Below are 24,844 nucleotides of genomic sequence, written 5' to 3' on the forward strand. Positions count from 1 at the left end.
GTCCATGCAAAGCAGGCTGCACTTCTAGAAATTGTAGTAGTACTAGTACTATTGTCATATTTGCAAAGTACAGTGAAATTCTTACTTTCATGTCCAACTAACATACAATTTACAAGAATGCATCTGATGCTTGCAAAATAAGTAAGAGTGAACAAAAGATGAAAACTCTAATGTATATTTATATGAGAATCACATAACAGATGAAATTCAAATATCACCATAAAGAATACCTAAGTATGTGAAGAAAGTTAATATCAGGAAATTGTGCTTAGTCAAATGAAGACACAGTTGGGTATTAAAACTTTATTAACAGAACAGTGGCTCACTTACAAAAATCTTTAAGAATTTGGGCAGTTATGAACTTATTATGAAAACCAAAACACCCTGTCTTCTTAGAAAAAATAAAAAAAATGTACAAAAGTGCTAATATGGTGCAAATATACACAGCAGAAAAAATAAAAATCTGTTAAAGAGTTAAATAAGGTACATTAAACATTTTAATGAACACTAAACAAGCTATTATAAACCCTCCAACCCTCACATGAGACACTATTATTGCTAAAATGAACTCTAGCTGCCGCTGAGCTTATGTTGTTTAAAAAACATAATAATAAATCGTAATGGTCAAAAATGCTACAAGCGGTGCTTACAAAACTGTTCATGATAAAAATAAATAGCACTTCACTAGAAAAGTGTGACTCCTTATAGAGGTCAAATTAAAGTAAAGTTAGCTGTCCATTGTGAGTGCTCACTGTTGGAAAGACCACTGAGCTTCTAAGATAATTCATGACCAAAAGGCATTTGATAGGATATCTTGTTGCTACAAAAAGCCCAAGAAATAGTTGCTCAAAACCTGTTCTATATAAGACTTTTTTTTTTTTTTTTTTTTTTTTTTACAGATCATAGCAAAAGTACTTAAACCAGTTAAAAACAGCAATAACCTGTATCAGCAGATTAATAAATAACTTTAAATATTTACTTTTACAAAACAAAGTAAAAAGTAGTTCATGTATAATTTTTCAGTCAGGATTACTACCTTACGTTGTCATCTATATACTGCATTAAATCAATATTAAAATATTTAAAACTACTCAAAACAGGACTTCTATCCCTTCTTAACGTAACTTTATACACATATTGCAAACAAGTCATTGACCATTGTTTTTGTATGGCACTATAGTGAAAGGGACAATCTATGTACGTATATGCATCCTGTACTTAACAGTATATACAACTGGAACACTGTGCTTCTAGGTAACATTTTATAAGCTTTAAGTAACTTTTATTATTTACTTACTTTGAGTAACAGTTGTTGAACTTGTGTGTGAAGATGACATTTCCAAATGCTATACACTAATAGCTTGGTGCTCATTATTTTAGTTGGACTAATCACACAGAAACACATTTTTTCTACTCCCAGCTTACTCAACCTTTCTTAGCAATTCCAACTGAATCATGTCTACCTGAATCAGTCTCACCGACTGTAATTAGTTCACAATAACCTCCATGATTCTCACTTTTCTCCTGCAGTCCACTTTAATGTTATTCTCTTAAAATGGCAATAAGACATCATAGAGCCCTTCTATGCCATTTTAGTAAGATTTTTTTAAGCCACTCCAAAGTTGTTTTCCATGACAGACTCAGTAACTGTTTTCATGGCCAGCTAGAATGTACAAGTTACTCTGAGCAGATGGGTTATCAGTTGGTCGGCTTTCCAAAACCACAACCCTGTTGTAAAAGAAAAAAAATAAAAATAAAAATGACAAAAAAAACAAACTATGACTGTATGTATCTAGATGTTAATCATTCCAACTGAAATCAAAAATTCTTTTTACACAAAATAAACTGATTTAAAAGTTTATATGGGAGACAGAATCATAGTGATCGGAGAGAGAGAAAAAATAAAAAGATTACTGCAGCTTTACATCAGAAAAGCTTTTAAAAACCTTTATTTGTTGTTGAAACACATTACCATTAAATCAAAAAAATCTCCCCAGAAAAACAATGTCGGGCAAAGGCACTATACACTAAACTCCATGCTGTATTACATGCTTAATAAACACTGGTCATGATTCAACTCTTGCTTTGCTATGTGAGTGAATATCTGCAGATGCACCACCCTCTGACACATCTTCTTGTCCTGTTCACTGAAATTCCAATACCACACAAGTGCTAACGAATGCACAATGGTGGGTACTAACCAGTTTTTCATGTCTTTACATAAAATATTCTTTGATTTACAAGGGAAAAGAGTTGTGGCTGAGTTTACCTAATTTCTGAAAAAATAAGGTTATACAATATATAGAAATTTAGGAATTTATCAAATATTACAGTAAATTCATTTGTAACCTTTAGAATAGCCCCAACTGCAAAAGGCACTAAATGCAAGCAAAAACACAGTTACTTTCACAATGTACACAAATACTCTTTCTTTCTAGCTACAGTTCATTACAATTTGGAGAAAAAGTAATTTTAAGTGCTCACAAAATATATAACCAGAGTACATGCATTTCTCCAGGACTGGAAAGGTTTATTTTTAAGAATGGAAAAAAAAAAGATAAAAGTCCACTTAATTCTCACCTAGGAAGTGTGTTTTCTTTATCAAGTAATATTTTTAGCTAGCCTTTTACAGTGCATTGTTAAAAGGAGTGCTGGCACACATAGTGGTATGCATAAATACGGTGTTTGTTTAAACAGACACAATACCATAAACATATGTAATAAGATTTGGGGGTATTAAAACTGGCATGTCCTCAATAATGTGTCTGACTTCACTGAAGTGAATCTATTTCTGGTCTATTAAAAATGTACCTGAGTTTATCCTGTAATAGACTATCATTTTGTGCATGGCTGGTTCTTGCTTTCCTGCGGTGGGTTGGTACCCTGCCCGGGACTGGTTCCTGCCTTGTGCCCTGTGTTGGTTAGGATTGGCTCCAGCAGACCCCCGTGACCCTGTGTTCGGATTCAGCGGGTTGGAAAATGGATGGATGGATGGCTGGTTCTTGCTTGTTCATTATTGCAGAGATAGGCTCTGGGTCTTTACAAGTATTTTAAAAGCATTTATTTTAGATGTTGTGTGTGTGTAAGTAAAACAGAACAATTACTACCGGTACATTTAAAAGACAGCACTTATTTACTTTTTGGTATATTTTTTCTGGGTATTATAGTTGGTCCTTACTGTACATTAAGCATTCAGACTTTTCCTCCTCAGGAAAACTGGCAATGTGTTTTTGCCATCCTCTGCTAAGTTTTCCTCTTGTGCAACTAATTGTTAAGTACATGTTTTTAGACTGATACTTAAACAAACCAAAAGATTTATATGGAAATTCTTCTGATACACCTAGCATTCTCCATACACAAATGCAAATTTTTCTATTGTCAAGAAAAAACACGAGCAAGAAAAAATGAATGATAAATTGCAACCTGCACTTAAAAAAGAGGGTAATAACTAAGTAATGTGAGCAATACACAATAATGTGAAATACACTTTGCTGCTTATCTAAAGAGTAATATTTACCTTATTGTAAAAAAAAACAAAAAAAAAACTCTACATACTAGGATTTCATCAATGAATAAAATTTTCCTTGTAGTCATATAGTCATATGAAAAAGTTTGGGAACCCCTCTTAATTCTTTGGATTTTTGTTTATCATTGGCTGAGCTTTCAAAGTAGCATCTTCCTTTTGATATATGACATGCCTTATGGAAACAGTAGTATTTCAGCAGTGACATTACGTTTATTGAATTAACAGAAAACACGCAATATGCATCATAACAAAATTAGACAGGTGCATAAATTTGGGCACCCCAACAGAGATATTACATCAATACTTAGTTGAGCCTCCTTTTGCCAATATAACAGCCTCTAGACGCCTCCTATAGCCTTTGATGAGTGTCTGGATTCTGGATGGAGGTATTTTTGACCATTCTTCCATACAAAATCTCTCCAGTTCAGTTAAATTTGATGGCTGCTGAGCACGGACAGCCTGCTTCAAATCATCCCACAGATTTTCGATGATATTCAAGTCAGGGGACTGTGACGGCCATTCCAGAACATTGTACTTCTCCCTCTGCATGAATGCCTTTGTAGATTTTGAACTGTGTTTTGGGTCATTGTCATGTTGGAATATCCAACCCCTGCGTAACTTCAACTTTGTGACTGATGCTTGAACATTATCCTGAAGAATTTGTTGATATTGGGTTGAATTCATCTGACCGTCGACTTTAACAAGGGCCCCAGTCCCTGAACTAGCCACACAGCATGATGGAACCTCCACCAAATTTGACAGTAGGTAGCAGGTGTTTTTCTTGGAATGCGGTGTTCTTCTTTCGCCATGCAAAGCGCTTTTTGTTATGACCAAATAACTCAATTTTTGTCCAATCAGTCTAAAGCACTTTGTTCCAAAATGAATCTGGCTTGTCTAAATGACCATTAGCATACAACAAGCGTCTCTGTTTGTGGCGTGAGTGCAGAAAGGGCTTCTTTCTCATCACCCTGCCATACTGATGTTCTTTGTGCAAATTGCGCTGAATTGTAGAACAATGTACAGATACACCATCTGCAGCAAGATGTTCTTGCAGGTCTTTGGAGGTGATCTGTGGGTTGTCTGTAACCATTCTCAAAATCCTGCGCATATGCCGCTCCTATATTTTTCTTGGCCTGCCAGACCTGCTGGGTTTAACAGCAACTGTGCCTGTGGCCTTCCAATTCCTGATTACATTCCTTACAGTTGTAGAGAAAAGCCAAGCAAAATGACACCTTTTATTGGCTAACTAAAAAGATTATAATATGCAAGCTTTCAAGGCAACTCTTGCCTGATGAAGGGGCCTGAGTTGCCTTGAAAACTTGCATATTGTAATCTTTTTAGTTAGCCAATAAAAGGTGTCATTTTGCTTGGCTTTTCTCTACATTCATAATGGCTAACACGGTACAACACCCTAGTATTCCTTACAGTTGAAACTGACAGTTTAACCCTCTGAGATAGCTTTTTGTAGTCTTCCCCTAAACCATGATACTGAACAATCTTTGTTTTCAGATCTTCTGAGAGTTGCTTTGAGGATCCCATGCTGTCACTCTTCAGAGGAGAGTCAAAGTGAAGCACAACTTGCAATTTGACCACCTTAAATACCTTTTCTCATGATTGGACACACCTGTCTATGAAGTTAAAGGTGTAACGAGCTAATCCAACCAATTTGGTGTTGCAAGTAATCAGTATTGAGCAGTTACATGCATTCAAATCAGCAAAATTACAAGGGGACCCAAATTTTTGCACAGTCAGTTTTTCACAGTTGATTTAATTTTATACAACTAAACACTGCTTCACTAAAAATCTTTGTTCGGAAAACACCCTAGTACTCAGATGTTCCTAGGAAATGAATTTTTGTTGAAAGTAGAGTCAATTATTATGCAGGCTGAGAAGGGTTCCCAAACTTCTTCATATGACTATATATATATATATACCACAAGATGTTACACAAAGATTAAACATACCTATCAGATCCTAGTAAATGGAAAACTCGACTTGAATCCGAGATTTCCTGTGTAACCTGTGAAGAGAAACCGTAAATGGTTTTACAATTTACAATTGGTAATTATAGCAGGCAGATACATTATATGCATAGAAGACATTTTATGCAAATGTTTCAACATAGCATAATTTTATAAAACAGAAAGATCCGAAAATTTAGAAAGTCTGAGCTCAGCATGTATATGAACAGATCCCTGTACATACTCAGTTCAGATAAAACATATACTCAGCTGCTGCAAATGTTACATGATTTCAGCTGAATCTGATATACTCTTTCAGTGAATCTGATTCTTCATGAGTTCATACTACACATAATAAAATTGCTACTGCTGTATCTAGTTTGCAGATAGTGTGTATGCCTGCATGTGAAACTTTTAACATCAGTTGTAGAATAGACAGAACACCACAAACAACATTATGCTGTGTATAAAATCTGTTGCTCATGACAGCAATTCACAGTTGGATATATTCACACTAAAATAGTGAAATACTGAAATAGTGGAATGCTGAATGACATTTAAAGCTTTTTTGTCTTAACAATAAAGAAGTGATGCAAAGCCATTTAATTACTGTGATCTAGTGAAACAGTGGAATGCCTTTTATGATATAATAATATATTACACAATAATTTCATTAGTGTAACAATGCCAAACCTTTGTAAAGAAATAAATTTACAGTCCATATATTTTGAGTTATAGAGTTATAATGTACGACAGAATGATTATAAAAGTAAAGGCTGCTAACTACCTCCAATGCTACAGTTGTACTGTGGGATATAGGAAGCTTTTTAATTTGGTTCACCAATTAAATTTATTTAATTAGCACAAAAGATGCTCTACCACTGCTTTCACAGATGGGCTTGTTCTTAATTACCGGTACATATTTTAATTTAATTCAATCATTCCACTATAATGTCAACCAGTTAGGATCTTTTCCTGAAATACTTGTCCTGACATATAAAGTAGCTGTGCTCTTCACCACCTGAAATTGCTATCTCCTTGTTTTCCCAAAAACATTTATGGTTTCTGTAATATTATAAAATTTATGAGACAGTGGATAGTAAACAGACTAATGACCTACAGTACTTCTGCTTTAAAATACTATCAATGTTGACACTGAACACTTATACTGTTTATTTTTTCCAGGCATCTTAATTATTTTTATATGCCAAAACACAAGGAGTTCACATTAGTGTAACCACAAATTCTGTTCCTGGATAAACTCCACAACCAGGAAGATACAATGTCTTCCATAATGATTAGTTAATAATTCACAATCTAACATCTGTGTTACAGCATTATTTTCAATTAAAAATGAATTATGCATGACTGCTGACATTTGTGAGGCAGGTTTTGATCCATAGCCAGTCAGAAATGCTAAATGAGAAGATGGAAAGTAAATTGCAGGTACAGATGGCAGATTGCTCAAGTATATTTTTTCTCTCTGGAATAAGTAATACTTTTTTTCTCTCTGGAATAAGTACAGTAATGAAAATAACTAACATAAAACCTATCAATCAAATACCTCAAATGCAAAAAACAAAAAAAACAACAACACCCAACCACTAATTAAGAACTTGACATTATATATAAAATCTTTTTTTTGATTCCACTCTAAATAACATAACCTGGGAAAATTTTAAAGGTTTGTTTATTAAGTAACAAACAGACTTACCTCATTCGATTTAAAGCTTTTGCCCTGCATTCCATGTTTCCAGAATGCTAATACACTGTCCTGGAGGCACACTAAACAAAAGAATTAATACTTAGAGATCATGAAGTCTATATGTTTGCCATACATATCTTGTAAGACTGTAAAATTGTCACATATAAAAATTTACATGGAATGAAACTAAGTGAACTCTGACTATTTTATTGTCATGGTTCAACTTGAAAATGTAACCTGCTTGGCATTTTTCAGTCCAAAAGAAAAAAAACTGGACAAGTATTATTTTAGTAATCCAAATAAACAATAGAATATCATTCCTTCCCTTTCACTGTGCAATGGATCAACTTAAAATGACAAACACAAAATCTCTCAAGTTTTTATGAAGACTAATCTTCCATAATGATGTACATTATACTATGCAGTAAGAGTATAATGTAGAAGATACACTTACCCACAGACTCAATGCAGAAGTCAAAACTCAGCTCTGATGATAGTTTCTTGCTAGATTTTAATTTACCCAGAAGGTTAACAATTTTTAAATTCTCTGGAAAAAAATAAAACATTTCATACATACATTTACATATAAAAATCAATCTAAGGCAACGTAATCAAGACTTAAAACAATTTGCCAAAATAAAAAAAAAACCCAGCTTCATATTCACATATGCAGTAACACACGATAATGCCATTTAAGTTTTTGAAAGGAATATTTTTTAAAAAATACAATTGCAAATACATGGTGGTCCAGATCTAACTATGCAACTTTTAATACAATGCAATGCAATAATTGCATAGTTAGATACCACTCTATAAGTGTATAGGAGAATCTTTTTCTAAGTGGTTTAGAGAAAATGCTTATGAAACTTAAGTGTGATGAGGTTGCTTTTTATGCTTGAAAGAATGGTCATCCTGGTTTATTTAATGTGGTGGATACTTGCACCCCTTGTTTTTTTATATTTGCTCCTTGAAGAAAATCAGAGAAGGATGTGTAGTACCTGCAATCTGAGGGGAACATTGTGGACTTTCTTCTAACTAGTGCTGAAACATATGGAAACACACTAGGTTTTCTAATTTTTTTTCCCATTTTGTCAGAACCTGTTACCAGTTGAGCAATGCTGCTTAAAAGTTGAGCATACTTCTCAACCAAGTGTCCCACAAAAAACTGTTTCCAATAACCCCAATACAATACATTGATAAAATTGGGGGGGGGGGGGGGGAGAGAGAGAGAAAAAAAACAAGATGTTCTTTTGAGAACAGTCATATTTTGGCATGAAGAACCAGGTCGCAGTACTAAATTTATAAATAACAGTTCGTGCTATTTAAAATTCTTTGTGTGGGAAGCAATGTTATTTAGAAGACATAGCACAAATTTTCATTTCTAAAACTACTATTCTACTCTATAAGTAAGTCTTCTCTGACTTCAACATGCATCTTTTAAAATATCACTAACTAATGAATATAAATAATATCCAGTCTTTTTTCCACTCTGAGGCTAAATTCAGTTGTTCAAGCCTTTTGTTTCAAGGGTAATTCCAGTTATTCAGCTATATTTAATACACTTTTGGCCAAACTTTTTTTTATTCAAAAGCAGAAAATGGTGAACCAAACAGTTCTTTTTGTACCATTGTCTAGTATTTCAGCTAATTTAGTTTCTCTTTTCTAAGCTGATAAATTAAAGGAAAATAAGTTTTGTCTACAGTTACATTAGCTACATCATCATCATTGCCAATAAGTAATGAAAATATAGACTGCAGTTTAAAAAAAATAGCAGTGACTACTATGAGCTTTGGGTAAGGGAAAGCTTAAATTCAAAAGCTATTATTTGGCCCAATACTTATTGTTGAAGTTGAAGTACACACTACTCTCAGATGGCACATTCTTCCTCAAACAAGCAGTGGTCTTGTTTACAGTTATGTATAAAATCCTGTACATTGATAGAGAAAATAAGTACTGCATGGCAAAATATGTTGCACTTACTATCCAAGCAGACCAGCACAGTGTCCCTTTCAAGTTGTGTAACATGTATAGCATCCATCTGATGACCACCTAGACAGAAATGATTATGTGAATTAGGTAAATAGAGAGTAGTCAAAATGTAATATTAACAATACACACACTCACTATGAATCACACCAAACTGTTCCAGCTAAAATCACTTTATCTGTTAATTATATTAGAAATAACATTCTCTTTATTACCATAAAGCTTTTAAAAAACAATCTCAGACTTATAACATATTATTGTACCAAATTAGCATACCACTAAGTCTTTATTTTCTTGTGCTTTGGGACAGTACACACCATGAGAAAACTAACAGATGCACTTGCCCTGACTAGAAAACAGAGGATGTACTTTTACAGTTACAGAGGTAGCAAGCAATTTTTCACAAAACAACACTGTAGGTTTGTGTTACAAGAATTACTGCTTGATTGTAGTGAATATTCTGCTTTGCAAACTGTTATACTGACTCCCTTTTGGCTCAAACTATAAGACAGCAAATTTGGCATTTTCTTTATTTCTTTAGTTAGTTATTCAGCTTGTTTGCATGATCACTCACAAAAAATAAAAATAATTGTGCACTTATATTTTTGTTGTTTACATACATTTAAGAAAACCTTTGCTTCAAACCGGACAGTGAAGTAAAGCAAGCATTACACAGATTGCACAAGGAGATGTTGTGTGGGCATTACACAGAAGTGGTGAAATTAGAGTGCTACACTGCAAGAAAATGCTTTAGATATATTAGTCAATATGTAACCACATTATTAACTAAGAACTAAGCTCTGGGTAGTTATTTAAACAATGAGACAGCAGATATAAAAGGCTGAAATGAGGTTTGTCGTTGCTGAGGTCACTCTATGACAACATGAGATGCTGGACAATGTTGAGAGGATCCGGATGCCTTATGGCTGCTCTTGAGAATCTCTAATGGGGGTGTACAGAGCACAGCCCACTGAGATGAAGGCAAGAATATGAACACTGTGGAGAGCTGGGGAGTATCTGCGAATTACATGAGGAGGAGTAGGAGAATATTGCCAAAACTAAAGAATTCTAGTCTGACCAACTCAGAATGTAAACATCCTGATACTCAGATGAAAGATGGAATAGACCATGAGATAAGATGCTCTGGATCACCCTTTTTAATTCCATACCACAGTTGAATATGTATATCCTTGAAAATGAAAAGTATATAACAACAGGAAAATTTGACAGAATAAATATGCAGAGAAGTATTCTTTTTTTCGGCTAGTGCAAGGCTTCTTATTAGGGTTGCATAACTCATGCTTATTGTTCACATGAAAGGGACTACGCAGACTGATGACATCATTTGTAAAACATTTTACTAACAGTAGCAGGAAACAGATAAAATAAACATGCACAATATGTTATTAAGTTGTAATTATTTTATATTAGCAACTAGCAAAATACCCGCGCTTCGCAGCGGAGAAGTAGTGTGTTAAAGAGGTTATGAAAAAAAAAGGAAACATTTTAAAAATAACGTAACATGATTGTCAATGTAATTGTCTTGTCATTGTTATGAGTGTTGCTGTGTTTTATATATATAAAATACACACACACACATATAAACATATATATACATATACATATACACATATATATACATATCTACATATATATATATATATATATATACATATACACATCCACATATCAACATATATATATACACATATATACACACACACACGCTTTATGGGTGATGATTGTTTTACTCTTTTTATGTTTATTTTATTTTATTGTAGAATCAACTCCTATCTGCGCAGAGCAGGGCAGCCGTGGGCGGATGCGTATGGTGTATTCACTCCATGTTATCGTGCATTGCGCTGTCAGTGGTATTTTGATAAAAGAATTTGAACAACATATAAGAAGCGTATAAATTATTAAACAGTAAAACATTAACATTTAAGAAGTAAAGTTACATTAAGTACTACTGCAGTGCCTTCGGGTATACCTCATTTTTTGTTTGCCCATTACATGCTTAAATGTATACATTTTTTGGTGCACCTACCCGAGAACACGCGACATATAACCGAGCGTGGGAGAAGCATGGATTTTAAACACGCGTTGAGTTCATCTGCTGGTCTCCCTTGTGGAATAACTGGTAATGTTTGACTAAAATCTACAGCGAGTAAAACGACATTACCTCCTATTTTTTTTTTTACGATCTCTGAGATCTTGCTTTTTTCGGTTCAAGGCTTCATAAGCTCTTTTATGTTGTATGGTGTACTTATCCCAAACCATCATCTTTGAATGTTGCAAGACTTTCGCCTTGTATGTAGATCGGGGTAATTACATTCATTGCATTCCTAGTCTGAATCACAATCTGATTGTATGGGTGGTTACCTGGCACTGTAGGGTTGCCACCCGTCCTTTAAAATACGGAATCGTGCCGCGTTTGAGAATGAAATTGCGCGTCCCGTTTTGAATCAATACTGGACGGGATTTATCCCGTATTTTTTTTATCATTTTTTTTTTTAAAGCAGCGTCTCATGCAAATCATCCCACACGCATTTTATGAAGATGCCTCCTTTCCTACTTTTGATTGGGTAATACTTGATGTCATCGTTAGTTTGATTGGTGTTTTTAACTGTCCAGTGAGGAGGGCGTGTCTTTTAAGTAGAGTCTGCAAAGTGTTGGCACTGAGATGTGGCGTCAGCGCCATAGTTGAAGCCCCTAACGTTGCGGCCAGCAAGTCGGCTAACATCCGCCATGTGCCGTCTTTCAGTTGCGAGAAGCAGATCATAGAATGGTTGAAACTGTTGCCCCTAACATTGCGCCACGGCGTGTGGTTCGTTTATACCTCGTGTCTTCTCATTAAACTTTTATCTCGCGAATATGTTATTGCAATCCGCAGCGGGAGCGTTTCTATAAACTTAATTTAAACTTACGTTTTACACCGTGCTTTGTTTCCCTTATGAACATGCTTGTATGCTTAACTCGCTCCGTTCTCAATTGTTTAATTAATTTTTTGGTCTTCGCTGTTTGCGGCTCTTCCTCCATTTCCCCCTACTTCGTTCTTTTATCTCGCGAATATGTTATTGCAATCCTTAACGGGAGCGTTTCAATAAACTGATTGAAAATAGTTTTGCATTTACCTTTTTAGTAAAAGGCGAGCTTTTAAGCCTGAGAAATCACCCCGTAAATGCACACGTTTAATTGGACATGTGTTAATATGTATGGTTACACAGTATTAAAAGACAGTGAACAACGTCAGTTACCTTTGTTCCCGCGTTTGATAAAAGGTGAGCTTTTAAGCCTGAGAAATCACCCCGTAAATGCACATGTTTAATTGCACATGTGTTAATATGTATGCTTACACAGTATTAAAAGACAGTCAAAAATTAACGTCATTTACCTTCGTTCCCGCGTGTGACTCGTGCTGTAAATCTCTTCCTTGTTTTTAGTTCACGTGATTACGTAGGAGGCGTGATGACGCGATACGTGACTCCGCCTCCTCCATTACAGTGTATGGACAAAAAATATGTTCCAGTTATGACCATTACGCTTTGAATTTCGAAATGAAACCTGCCTAACTTTTGTAAGTAAGCTGTAAGGAATGAGCCTGCCAAATTTCAGCCTTCCACCTACACGGGAAGTTGGAGAATTAGTGATGAGTGAGTCAGTCAGTCAGTGAGTGAGTGAGTCAGTCAGTCAGTCAGTGAGGGCTTTGCCTTTTATTATTATAGATGATATGTTTTCCACCATGAAAAATAATTTTTTAAGCAGCTACAGATTTTTTATCCTATAAGTTGTAATTAGGCTCCAAGGATATACAAGGTCACTTCCCAGGTCCTCCCTGCGTGGAGTTTGCATGTTCTCCCCGTGTCTGCGTGGGTTTCCTCCAGGCGCTCCGGTTTCCTCCCACAGTCCAAAGACATGCAGGTTAGGTGGATTGGTGATTCTAAATTGGCCCTAGTGTGTGCTTGGTGTGTGGGTGTGTTTGTGTGTGTCCTGCGGTGGGTTGGCACCCTGCCCGGAATTGGTTCCTGCCTTGTGCCCTGTGTTGGCTGGGATTGGCTCCAGCAGACCCCCCGTGACCCTGTGTTCGGATTCAGCGGGTTGGAAAATGGATGGATGGATGGATATACAAGGTTAACATCACACTCAGTATATATGAAGGCAGCTAAACTCATATATGAATGAGGTTTAAAGTCTAAAGGAAAAACATTGTTCACTTTCCAGTTTCCTAGAAAAAATTGTTTACCTGAGCCAATCTCTGTAAACCATGATGAGGATGAATTGAGATTGATGGTCTCAAATCGTACCACCTGTCCAGGCTCACCACCTCTACTGACTGCTACACATATCATGGGAAATTCCTGCTCAGGCACCACTAGCATCTCAAAGACTTTCAAGGGGTCAGGTAGTGGGAAGTCAAAGTGCTGCAAATGTCAGATAAAGCAAGGAAAAAATAAATGAGCTACATCTCAAATACAGTACTAGATTTTATATAAGGGACACAAAGAGAAAATAAACACAATCTAAGAATTAGGGATGTCAGGTATGACAGTGCATTAGTTTCTTTATAAAAAGTAGGACACAAAATGCTGTATAGCCTTATTTGTTAAAATTGATCAAAATTGATAATTAAATATACTACAATCAAAAAGAAAATAAATGTGTACTAACCTTTATTAACATAAACTTTTGCATGGGTTCATACCACTGAAGGAGGACAATTCCAGACTGCAGAGCTCCACACAGGTACTTGTGTCCTGTGTATGGGTTCCTCACTATTATAAAAAGGACAGTTTCAATAACCGGATTACACAGCAGCTATTATCAGCAATTAAAACACTATTATCCACAGAAGTATAAAAACAAATGTAAAATATATTTCTCTGATAATGTCAATGAAAAATAAAAATAAAATATACAGGTAAAATTCCGTTACAACGAATATCTTTACAACAAAATTTTCATTACAACGAAGTATTTTTATGGTCCCGACAGTTTCCCCATATGACACAAGTCTATAGAAATCTCATTACTACGAAGTACATTCAGCAGATACTTTCATTATAACGAAGTGCACAAAAGACCTTGAAATGCCTGAATGAATCATCCACAGAGCAGTTAGTTCTGTGGTCACAGCTCAGTTGTGCACAACGATCCCCAAACAGAAACACTGTGAAAAAAAAAACCAAACAATCAAACAAAAAAATTTCTTCAGACTTTCCTCGTACTGTTGTTTTTTTTTCTTTTTGCTGTTTTTGTTTTCGGTGGTTTTCAGTGATACCTTTTGCTTATTGCTCATCAACATTTGAAAAACATCCATTGGAATTTAACCTCCTATAGAAATGGCAGACACGAAAAAATGATAACTGTTCATATTAGAAAAAAAAAAACCTTTAAATTTTTGCAGCTCTCAATTGTGGCAAAAAGAAAAAAGACTTTGCAAGTGAATTCGGAATTTCGCCATCAACACTGTCAACTTTCTTGAAAGACCGAGCAAAAAAAAAAAAAAAAAAAAAAAAAAAAAAGGAAAAATCTCGGTTTGCAAATGTATGTGAACCGCTGCATTTGAAGACGCAGAAAAAGCAGTTTTTATGTGGTTCAGTGATGCTTATTCAAGAAACATTCCTATTAATGCCGCACTCATTCAAGAAAATGTGAGGTTTCTAAACTCTCTTAGGACCTCCCCCGAACGGGACAACATGCCGAAGTGCGTTCTGAAGTGCAATCACCGCGTCTGTGGAAGACTGTTTATCCTTTGCCGGGGCAAATAGATACATGTTACTGGTGCTCCTGTATTACATTATGGGTTGTTGCCTAAAATTAAATTTATCTTGGCTGAGAATAATTTTACTGTTTGACTTCTCTTGCCTTCATGAGGCCACTGATCAGGACAAGACCTCATACATATAACCTTATTAGTAGAACTTTCAAAGCATCAACAATTAGCATTTGTCATGACTATTGGTAGATTTTTGCAATGCCCAAATGTAAACTACACATTCTGTAATCACAGAAGGAAAACACTTTCTGCTTCCCTAAAGGCACTGTCACATTACTCAAATTTTCCAGCGATTTTCAGTCACAGACTTCATTTACATAACCATAGAAAATCATAGGCAGTTTTGGGACACTTCCGTGATCACCAGTCACATAGCCCAATACAACCAGCGACTCATTCCAACCAATTTGTGACTCATGTAATGTGCCACCACCTTTAGGGATTCAGAAAATATATATCAACAATACAAGGCAACAAAAAAAGATCTATTCTTAAAAAAGTTCTGGTCCGTGTCCAGATCCTTTCAGAAGTAGCCATCACTGCAGGACTGCATGAATGCAATTATCTTTTCCATTTTACCCAGAGATTAACATGAAAGAAGTCTTAAATACCTAATCAGCTCAGCATTCTACCTTTATTGGGCTGCCCAACCATACCATAGACAACCATATATGCAGTTGATCATTATTGTTCAGGTTCTTTAAGTTTACTTTTACATTAGCAAGTATGATTTTGCATTGATAATGTAAACGGGCCAGTAGGCTATGCTAGATAATATTATTCTTATTTTCTTTGAATTTATTGGGAATTCAGTTGAATATGCTCTCCAGAAAGACTTTCGTTATAACTGTGTGTTTTTTTTCAATACCTGGCTTCAACTATATATACAATTCTGCCTGTGTGTTTATAATGGGGCAGTGTCATTATAAAGCCATGTGTTAGACTGTTACACTGTACAGCTAGATGTAATCATGTCTAAAACATTAGGGGTATAAGAGAAACAAATTGCACATTTACTTACCAGTGCAACACTTGTGGCATCCTTTTGTGTCTGGGATTTTTGTTGTCAAGGCAAACTTTCTGCAAAAAAAGAAAAAAAAAAGTATTCAGAAATATTCTTAGTCTCATCTAAGTATAGCATGTAAGGAATACATCAGATGAAGCATATTGACTAATTGTTTAATTTTTTAACTCTATTACTTCTTTGTTCACAACATATCTAGTGCTGAATCACATCCTCTCATTTAAGTAATACCACACTGTATTAAGCATTTTATTAAGTGGTTGTGGGTATTTTTTTTTTTTTGCTTTTGTGTGCAATTCCTATTGAAATACACATAAAACAGAGCTACTTTAGGCACCTTTATTGTGTCTGACTAACAGATGACTATCTGGCAATCTATTATAGAGAAAATCTGCTCACCTCAATAATGGGTTGGCACAGTGGTACCTCATAAATCTAGATGTCTGGTTTAAAATTCTGGCCAAGGCATTGTGTGTGTAGAGTCTGCATGTTCTTCTCCACATACTCAGATTTTTGTCCCAAAGACATGTTTGCCAGGTTAACTGGTAACTCTGTCAGCATAAACATGCCCTGCGATGAACCCACACCCCGTTCACGGTTAGTATTTGCCTTGTGCATGACATTGCTGGGAAATGCCCTAGCTCCCATGATCCTGCAGTGGACTAAGTGGGTTTGATGATGGGTAGTAGGATGGAGTATTCTCATTTTCAGCACATATGGTCATCAGTATAGAATACTTAGGCTAAGTAGGAGTTTATTGCAGTAATTATTTATAATGAGAAGCAAGAAATAATTTTTCAAAAAATTGGCCAATTAAATGTAAAAAGCTGTTCTAAAATTCATTATACAGAAGTACCCATCCCAGCCTACAACTGACAGGTATAACAAAACATAGTGGCCAAACGAGGTGATAAATGAAGAATTATAAATATTAATGTGATATTATTTTTATCTATCTGTACTGAAAACCTGTTGCCTGAGGATATGCATATCTTTGGAGCAGCAAATGAAGAAGCTATTATGCATTATTTGTTCTAGATCTAGGTAAAATGTACAGCTGGATTTAAGAGATAGCATGAAAACATACAGCAAATACTGCTTCACTTCAATGTTTAAACAACACTAAAAGTACCAATGGTAATATTATCTTTGTTTTTTAATTAGACAAAAATACTGTCTTCTATTGAAATATTTAAATGTATATTTACTGGCAGATAATTATCATAACATAATTTACACATTAGTTCTCAATTAACTGTAAAATAGTACTCAATAGTTTGTATGTTAGCAGGATTCTGTATTAGCCTCATATTAAAACTCATGCAGTTGGCATTTGACAACTCAAATATAACTAACAAAACATGGTAGCCACATAACTAAATATTTATTTCACTTTTTATTCAATGCCTACAGTACACAAACACTAATGTTTGCTTACCTTGGTAATATTTTATCAGGAAACCTATGAGTCTGAAGCTGTGCTGCAAGCCCAGGTTTTTTCATCTGTTCAAATAGTCCAATGAGATTGTGTGAATAAAGCTGGAATGTTTTTCCTGGAAAGAATACAATTTGCTTCAGTATCTTCAAATTAAATAACAAGGAACAATCTTTAAAATAAATTAAATCTGAACTTAATATTTAATCTGTCTATTCAGTGGGTTAACTGATAAATTCCAGACTGAGGTTCTCAAGTTCAGCCGCAGGGTAAGAGTGTGGCTGCAGGTTTTTTACTCAAACAAGTTAAACAAACCAAGGGGTAAGTCTTCCTTCTAATTGATCTAATTGTTTAATTGGCTAGTCTTTCCTCATCTCTTATTTTGCATTCAGAAAAATTTGCCTGTACGATTTTTAAATTAAGAAAAAAATTTTTTTTTGGTGTAGCTTTAAAACTAGATGCACTGTTTATCACTCATGTAAGTTTTTGCTTATTTTGAATGGATGTTAAGTTTCTCACAGTTACATAAACAATGGAAGATTCTGATTTACCTCCTATAAACAACCATGTTAATGCTCTGCTGTACTTTTGTATTTAGACAACAGAATGATCTCAGACTGTAGGCAGACAGCTAGATAGGAACATGAACTGTTAGAGGGCATACAGCTTTCTGACTGTATGTACATATAATATGTCAAAATGTAGGTCAGTGTATGTGGTAACATATAGAAACTTTAAGAAATGTAATCAAGACACATAAGCCTTAAAGAAAACATCATAGACAAGAAGATTTTCCTATAATAAACTTTCTTCTTTATTCTATATATGTACAGTTTGGTTTTTAAAACAAAGAAACTTGAACTTTGAATTTTTTTTGCAAACCAGCCACACTACAGCTACAATGCCAATGGGGGCAGAGTCTTTAATTTTATCAGTGTAAGTACCAACTAGAAATCCTTGATTTTCCTAAATAAACTGCAAATGCCCACATTGTTGTACTGTAACTTTAAAATTTCACTCAGAAAAATATTTTGATGTTTGCTTAAAAAAAAAAAACACTTTCTATTACCACTGTAAGCAACATTACTGACTGTTGGTAAGCAGGTGTGAACTGCTGCCTCTGTTCTGTAGAAAAGTAGACAATACAGTAATCCCTCCTCCATCGCGGGGGTTGCGTTCCAGAGCCACCCGCGAAATAAGAAAATCCGCGAAGTAGAAACCATATGTTTATATGGTTATTTTTATATTGTCATGCTTGGGTCACAGATTTGCGCAGAAACACAGGAGGTTGTAGAGAGACAGGAATGTTATTCAAACACTGCAAACAAACATTTGTCTCTTTTTCAAAAGTTTAAACTGTGCTCCATGACAAGACAGAGATGACAGTTCTGTCTCACAATTAAAAGAATGCAAACATATCTTCCTCTTCAAAGGAAACAGAGAGTAAAGCAAACAAATCAATAGGGCTGTTTGGCTCTTAAGTATGCGAAACACCGCCTGTACAAAGCTGTTGAAGGCGGCAGCTCACACCCCCTCCGTCAGGAAGAGAGAGAGAGAGAGAGAGAGAGAGAGAGAGAGACAAAGTCAAAAATCAATACGTGCCCTTTGAGCTTTTAAGTATGCGAAGCACCATGCAGCATACTTAAAAGCTGCACACAGAAGGTAGCAACGTGAAGATAATCTTTCAGCATTTTTAGACGAGCGTCCGTATCATCTAGGTGTGCGAACAGCTCCCCTGCTGACACCCCCTACGTCAGGATCACAGATTTTCAGCGCAAGAGAGAGAGAAAGAAAAGTAAGTTGGGTAGCTTCTCAGCCATCTGCCAATAGCGTCCTTTGTATGAAATCAACTGGGCAAACCAACTGAGGAAGCATGTACCAGAAATTAAAAGACCCATTGTCCTCAGAAATCCGCGAACCAGCAAAAAATCCGCGATATATATTTAAATATGCTTACATATAAAATCCGCGATAGAGTGAAGCCGCGAAAGGCGAAGCACGATATAGCGAGGGATCACTGTAATCACTAAAAAATTTTTGGACTTATCAAGATCACAGACTAATCTAAAACACCATCACTGCTCCTGTTATTTTGGTCAGGATCATGAAAAACCTCTGGAGTGGAGTGGGCGATTCTTAAACAGGACTCCATATTACTAGGAGACATCACCAGCAGCATTTTTCAATAATATTTTTTAAAGATGACTAAAAATCATTTCAAGTTGATTTAATGAAGTTGCCATGAACAATACATAACTATCTGTTCATATTAGGGGCTTATACTGCTCCTGTTATTTTGGTCAGGATCATGAAAAACCTCTGGAGTGGAGTGGGCAATTCTTAAACAGGACCCCATATTACTAGGAGACATCACCAGCAGCAATTTTCAACATTTTTTTAAAGATGATTAAAAATAATTTCAAGTTGATCTAATGAAGTTGCCATGAACAATACATAATAATAATAATAATTAATTACCTATCTGTTCATATTAGAGAGTTGAATAAATGTATAAGAAACAGTCAAAGTTAATAATTACTTTTACTCGCTTATAAATGCTGTCCTCAGTTATTTTGTTTCCACAACATTCTTAGCAACACGGGTATAGCATATGCTATAAAATTTGATAATTGGTTTGTGACACTTCAATCTTTTTCATAGTGGCTTAGCTATATTACGTGCTCTGCCTTTTTTCACTTCCTCAGTATATTTTTAATGCGCATGTGACTTGCCACAGAAAGTTTGCAATGCTGAGTGTTGATTCCCGCTGTGAAATTGCTGTTGGTATTAAATTTAAAAACCTAAGTCTTAGATAAAAAATGTAATCAAGATATATTCAGATTTTTTGTCAAGTGTACAGTGTACACTCCTATATGCATGCTTGACTAACACAAAACACACTGCCACACCCTGTAGGTTATGTAAAAAAAAAACAACTCCGAATATAAGAGGTGAAAAGTAACCCTTTATCCATATGACTACCCATTCTCATTGAGTGCCATAGATCACAAACTCAATTAGGTAAAACCAGGCATTGCTTTACAACATTTTTCATGCAGCTTGGAGTAATCAGTGCACATCATGCACCAGTTTCCCCAAAGAAAAAGGAGAAAATGGCACACAGTTGAAGGAGCAAGCTGTGAGTGAGCAGCACAATTCTGGGAGGCAGTATGTTTAGGCCTGTTGTTGTGGGCAATCTGGAGCTAAACATACTCAAAACAATGGAGAATAACATTGGTCTTTAGGAGTAACTCCCAGTATTACCTTCCTCTCCATACTTAACAATAATGTGTCAGTTGTGGAAAACTTCACGTTTCTGGGATAAATAATTATTCAGGACTTGACAAGGAAGACCTACATAGACTACATCACAGAAAAAGGCAGCAGCGGATGTACTTCCTGTGATAGCTAAGGGGGTTCAATCCACCACAGAAGCTGTTAATTCAGTTCTACATAGCAATCACTGAGTCAGTTGTTAGCTCATCTATTACATTGTGGTTTAGACCAGCAACTAAACAAGACAAGCAGAGGCTACAATGAATAGTCATGCCTATGAAAAAGATCAATGGCTCCAGACCTCCCACCTTACACATCCAGGCCACAGCTTGTTTGAACTACTTCCATTTACCAGGCATTATAGGCTAAACTATGCCAAAATTAGCAGATGCAAGAATTTTCTTTCGAAAGGCCATCAAGCTCACAAGTGGTTAATTCCCCCCATATCCTGCAATATTCTTACATATAGCTAATGCTAAAACCAGTATTTATTTCAGCATTTCCTGCACTGCCTTTCACTTTGTATGAATATGTTTACATTCTGTGTCTTGCATTTATCTCAGGTGTATTTAATGAATTGTATGTACAGTATGTCTTGTCATGTAACTATGATGACCTGGAGAGTCATCATAAAACTTAGATGAATATGAGCATACTTTGCTTGATTCTGACACACATCTGAGAATATGCAATGGCTGAAGCTGGAAGGCCCACTGCAACATGGAACTTGACCATATCCAAGGGGCTGTTTTGGGACACAATCATAAGATTTAAGTATACATCTGTTCTGAAACCATTGTGTGTACATGATTCAGTATGTAGGTTAACACTGGATATAAAAAATACAATTTGAGTACACATTGCATATGAAAAAACTATGATTATGCACCTTCCACCAAGTTTTGAATTACGTACAGTCACAATCATGTGGTCTCACAGCATACCAACAGCACTGCTGCTATTTTAGACACTCAGCACACTAAGCAGAACATAACTGTTGAAGAACATTTGTTTTCTGGTATAATGTCAAAAATAAAATATAAATTAATTGGAAAATAACACCTTGCTGATACAGCTAAAGCTATAAATCGATTGGGAAGAACACCATCAGCTACGGTGGTCCAGGGACTTGAACACCACCACTGAATTCAGCCTTTTCTTACTAATGAGCACATTTAATCATAAGACATTAAAGTAGTATTCTATGTTATTCGCGCCTATGTCTGTATTGATTGTAAGCATTTTGGATACAATAAAGGCAGCAACTTTATAGTAAAAGGTGAATTAAAAAGAAAATGACAAAAGTATTTAAAACCACAACAAAAAAGTCTGAAAGCACACTTTTCTGAATGAAAAACAGCAAGGCAGTTAAATTATCAGTTCAATTAAATGTAAGCCTGACCCAGTAATTTGTGAAACTGTTTGGAACAAAAAACTGTAGCCATAGTAGTTCCCTTCAGGACTAAACCTAGAATCCTTGTTCAAGACTTCTGAATGTTAAAAATATCTAAACAATAAAATAGAAAAAAAATTAATTAAAAATGATTCAACACATACTGAAACCTATCCAGGGAGCTTAATATGTATAAAAAATTGACATTAAAGTAAAAATACCATATATTTAACTATTAATGTAAGTATTAATTCTGCACTGGAAGCTCTACTAAAACACCTTTTTCTTTTTCAATAATAATTATCAAAATCTCGTTTATATATTTTTTATATTGAAAGAAACCACTTTTCAAACAAAGATTGCTTTTTAATTAATACAGACAGTCTGAATATATGATTTAAAATGCAATGCTGACAAAAACAAGTTTTCAGTTCCTTAGAGAGGCATTTCAATACTTTTCAATTACAATGAAGTTCTTTACAAAACATTGATGAGATTTTCAAGGTTTCTCTCGTTGTTTGAAATCAACATTGTGTGATCATTGACAATTAAAGTAAAAAACACTTCTACACTGTAGAAAACCTCACATCAAACAAAAGCACATAATCCAAAATAAATGAAACAACAAGTGGCAGGCACAAATGGCAGAATCAGTTTACCTTCTAGCAAAGGTGGATTATAAGGAGACCAGAACAGGAAGCCAGGGCACAACAGGAGACAAGAAGAAATATAAAAATGAAAAAAGCATTAAAGCTGCACAAATCATAAAATCTGTGCTGTGACAGACACACATTGTTATAATACAATAAGCAGAAAAAGGTAGAAACAGAGTCATGACAAGAGTTTTGCACAAAGCATACAAAGTATAAAAATCTTTTAAAGGATGTTTCTCATTGACACTATAAAATTACTTTATACATTTTAATGCTCAAGATACACTGAAAGAAAGTGTTATGAATTCATGGAAAATAATAAATGAATAATGGGCTACCAATGGACGAGGGCACCAAAACTCTGCAGGCATTTAAAAAATTAATAATGATAGCATTCTGGTCAAAAATGCATACTCAATCTATCTGAATGTTCTTTTAATTCTTTGTTAGAAAAACTAATCAAATCAATCAAAAAAATCATGCATAAATAGAAAGTGCATTAAAAAACTTAAATATTAATATTGTGGAAGATTAATCTGTTTTCTAAAGGTTTAGAGATAAATGACTACCCACTAAACACCCAGATGATAAACTAGTACCATGTTAAGCATCTTGAAATCCATCTTATTTTACACCATGAATACTTTGGCAATATCTGACCATTGTAATATATGGACATTACTATTTACTCTTATCACATCTCTCACTAAAAGATTAACACATACTTTTGCCTAAAAACTAAATACCAACTAGAAACTACTACAGGCAGTTTTTTGGTTTTGTAAGATTAAACTGTTTGATCAAATGTTGGCCATACTTGATAATGAAAACCAGTATGATAGTAGTAGCATCATGTTAAGGGAATGCTTTTTAGAAGAAGGGACTAGCAGTCATGTCTAGAATCATGGAATGCACAACAGGATGAGGATCAACACTGCAGAAGGTTATAATTATGAAAGTAGATGTCCTTAAGTGGCTTAGTTAGACTCCTCACACTAATGTAATCAAAAATTTCTGTTTGTTACTATTCACCGTCTAGTTCACGCAGCTATGGAAATTTTTCAGAAACAAATAGGAACTGCTCAGCCATTTTAATATGCAAAACCTATAAATAGAAAATTTTAGCGCGGGTGGTGAATTGGAAGTGGATTACACACCGTGAAATGCATGCTTTAAACAAGAAACTGTTACATTATACACACCTGATAAGGACATTAAATTGTTGTTTATAACATACAGCCAAGTACACCGCCTTGGAAACAGCTGTTGGAAGTAAGGGAAAGAAAAAAATATTAATGGAAACATGATAAGTCAGGATATATATGACAATTTTGATTTCTATAATTTAAAGTCCAACATGATTTATAATTATGTCTGGTGGGAAAAAACAGATTTAAGAATGAAGAAAGTCAACCTGAAGACAGCTAAAAAAGCAAGCTATGCATTTAATAATGAGACACACTAATAAGGCATTGCTTCATGTTGTTCACATGCTGTGATGATCTATAGCTGCAGGACAAAATGAATAATCCCTATGATGAAAAAATGCAGAGCTGGTTTCTTCTCTAACTGCAAATATAATTTATTTTATATTCTGTAAGCTGGTGTTGCATGTTTCTCACAGTCAACAGGTTTTTAATTACAAAGTCTCTTTATTAACATGAAACTGTGGGACAGACTGACATAACCCATTTTCCTATGTTCTGGTACAGAATTCCTTTACTTAAAAAGTAGTTGCATGACATTCCTAATTTCAGAATGTAGCCACTGTGCTTTACCTGATAAAATGATCAATCAAAGCCCAAGGGACACCCCACAGAAGTCTTCTCGTAGTAGTAGTTCAAACATTTAACCAAACTGCGAGCCATAATTCTATGACTGGCAACCTTGATGAACACAACTTTGTACCAATTGTCAACCAAGAGGATGAGCTTATTTGCACCTAAGAAACCAGTGGCAAAATGTCTAATCCTTCTGTTAAAAATCACTGCACACCTCAAACCTGAGCTCTCTTTGTTAAGCTCACTGCTCTGCCTGGCTCTAACTTCTGCTCACTACAGGAGGTATCCTGGGTCAAGTGCAGGAAAGGTTGGAGCAACAACTGAGGGC

General features: G+C 35.1%; 1 protein-coding gene across 5 annotated transcripts in view; it reads right to left on the reverse strand.

Moving 5' to 3' along the window:
• Positions 1 to 288: 288 nt before the first annotated feature.
• The window catches only part of map4k5 (mitogen-activated protein kinase kinase kinase kinase 5), a 158,335-nt gene continuing 133,779 nt past the window's right edge, over positions 289 to 24,844 (reverse strand). For all 5 annotated transcript variants that reach the window (XM_051919940.1, XM_051919942.1, XM_028822350.2 and 2 more), the window contains 10 exons: positions 23,938 to 23,998; positions 17,417 to 17,531; positions 15,976 to 16,034; positions 13,847 to 13,950; positions 13,422 to 13,599; positions 9,173 to 9,241; positions 7,647 to 7,739; positions 7,202 to 7,272; positions 5,491 to 5,546; positions 289 to 1,728 (listed from right to left, as the gene is read on the reverse strand). In XM_051919940.1, the coding sequence (XP_051775900.1) occupies positions 1,641 to 1,728; positions 5,491 to 5,546; positions 7,202 to 7,272; positions 7,647 to 7,739; positions 9,173 to 9,241; positions 13,422 to 13,599; positions 13,847 to 13,950; positions 15,976 to 16,034; positions 17,417 to 17,531; positions 23,938 to 23,998 (894 nt within the window). In that variant the 3' untranslated portion in view covers positions 289 to 1,640. The remainder of the gene's footprint in view (positions 1,729 to 5,490; positions 5,547 to 7,201; positions 7,273 to 7,646; positions 7,740 to 9,172; positions 9,242 to 13,421; positions 13,600 to 13,846; positions 13,951 to 15,975; positions 16,035 to 17,416; positions 17,532 to 23,937; positions 23,999 to 24,844) is intronic.

This window comes from Erpetoichthys calabaricus, chromosome 16, assembly GCF_900747795.2.
Source record: "Erpetoichthys calabaricus chromosome 16, fErpCal1.3, whole genome shotgun sequence".
NCBI classification, from domain to species: domain Eukaryota; kingdom Metazoa; phylum Chordata; class Cladistia; order Polypteriformes; family Polypteridae; genus Erpetoichthys; species Erpetoichthys calabaricus.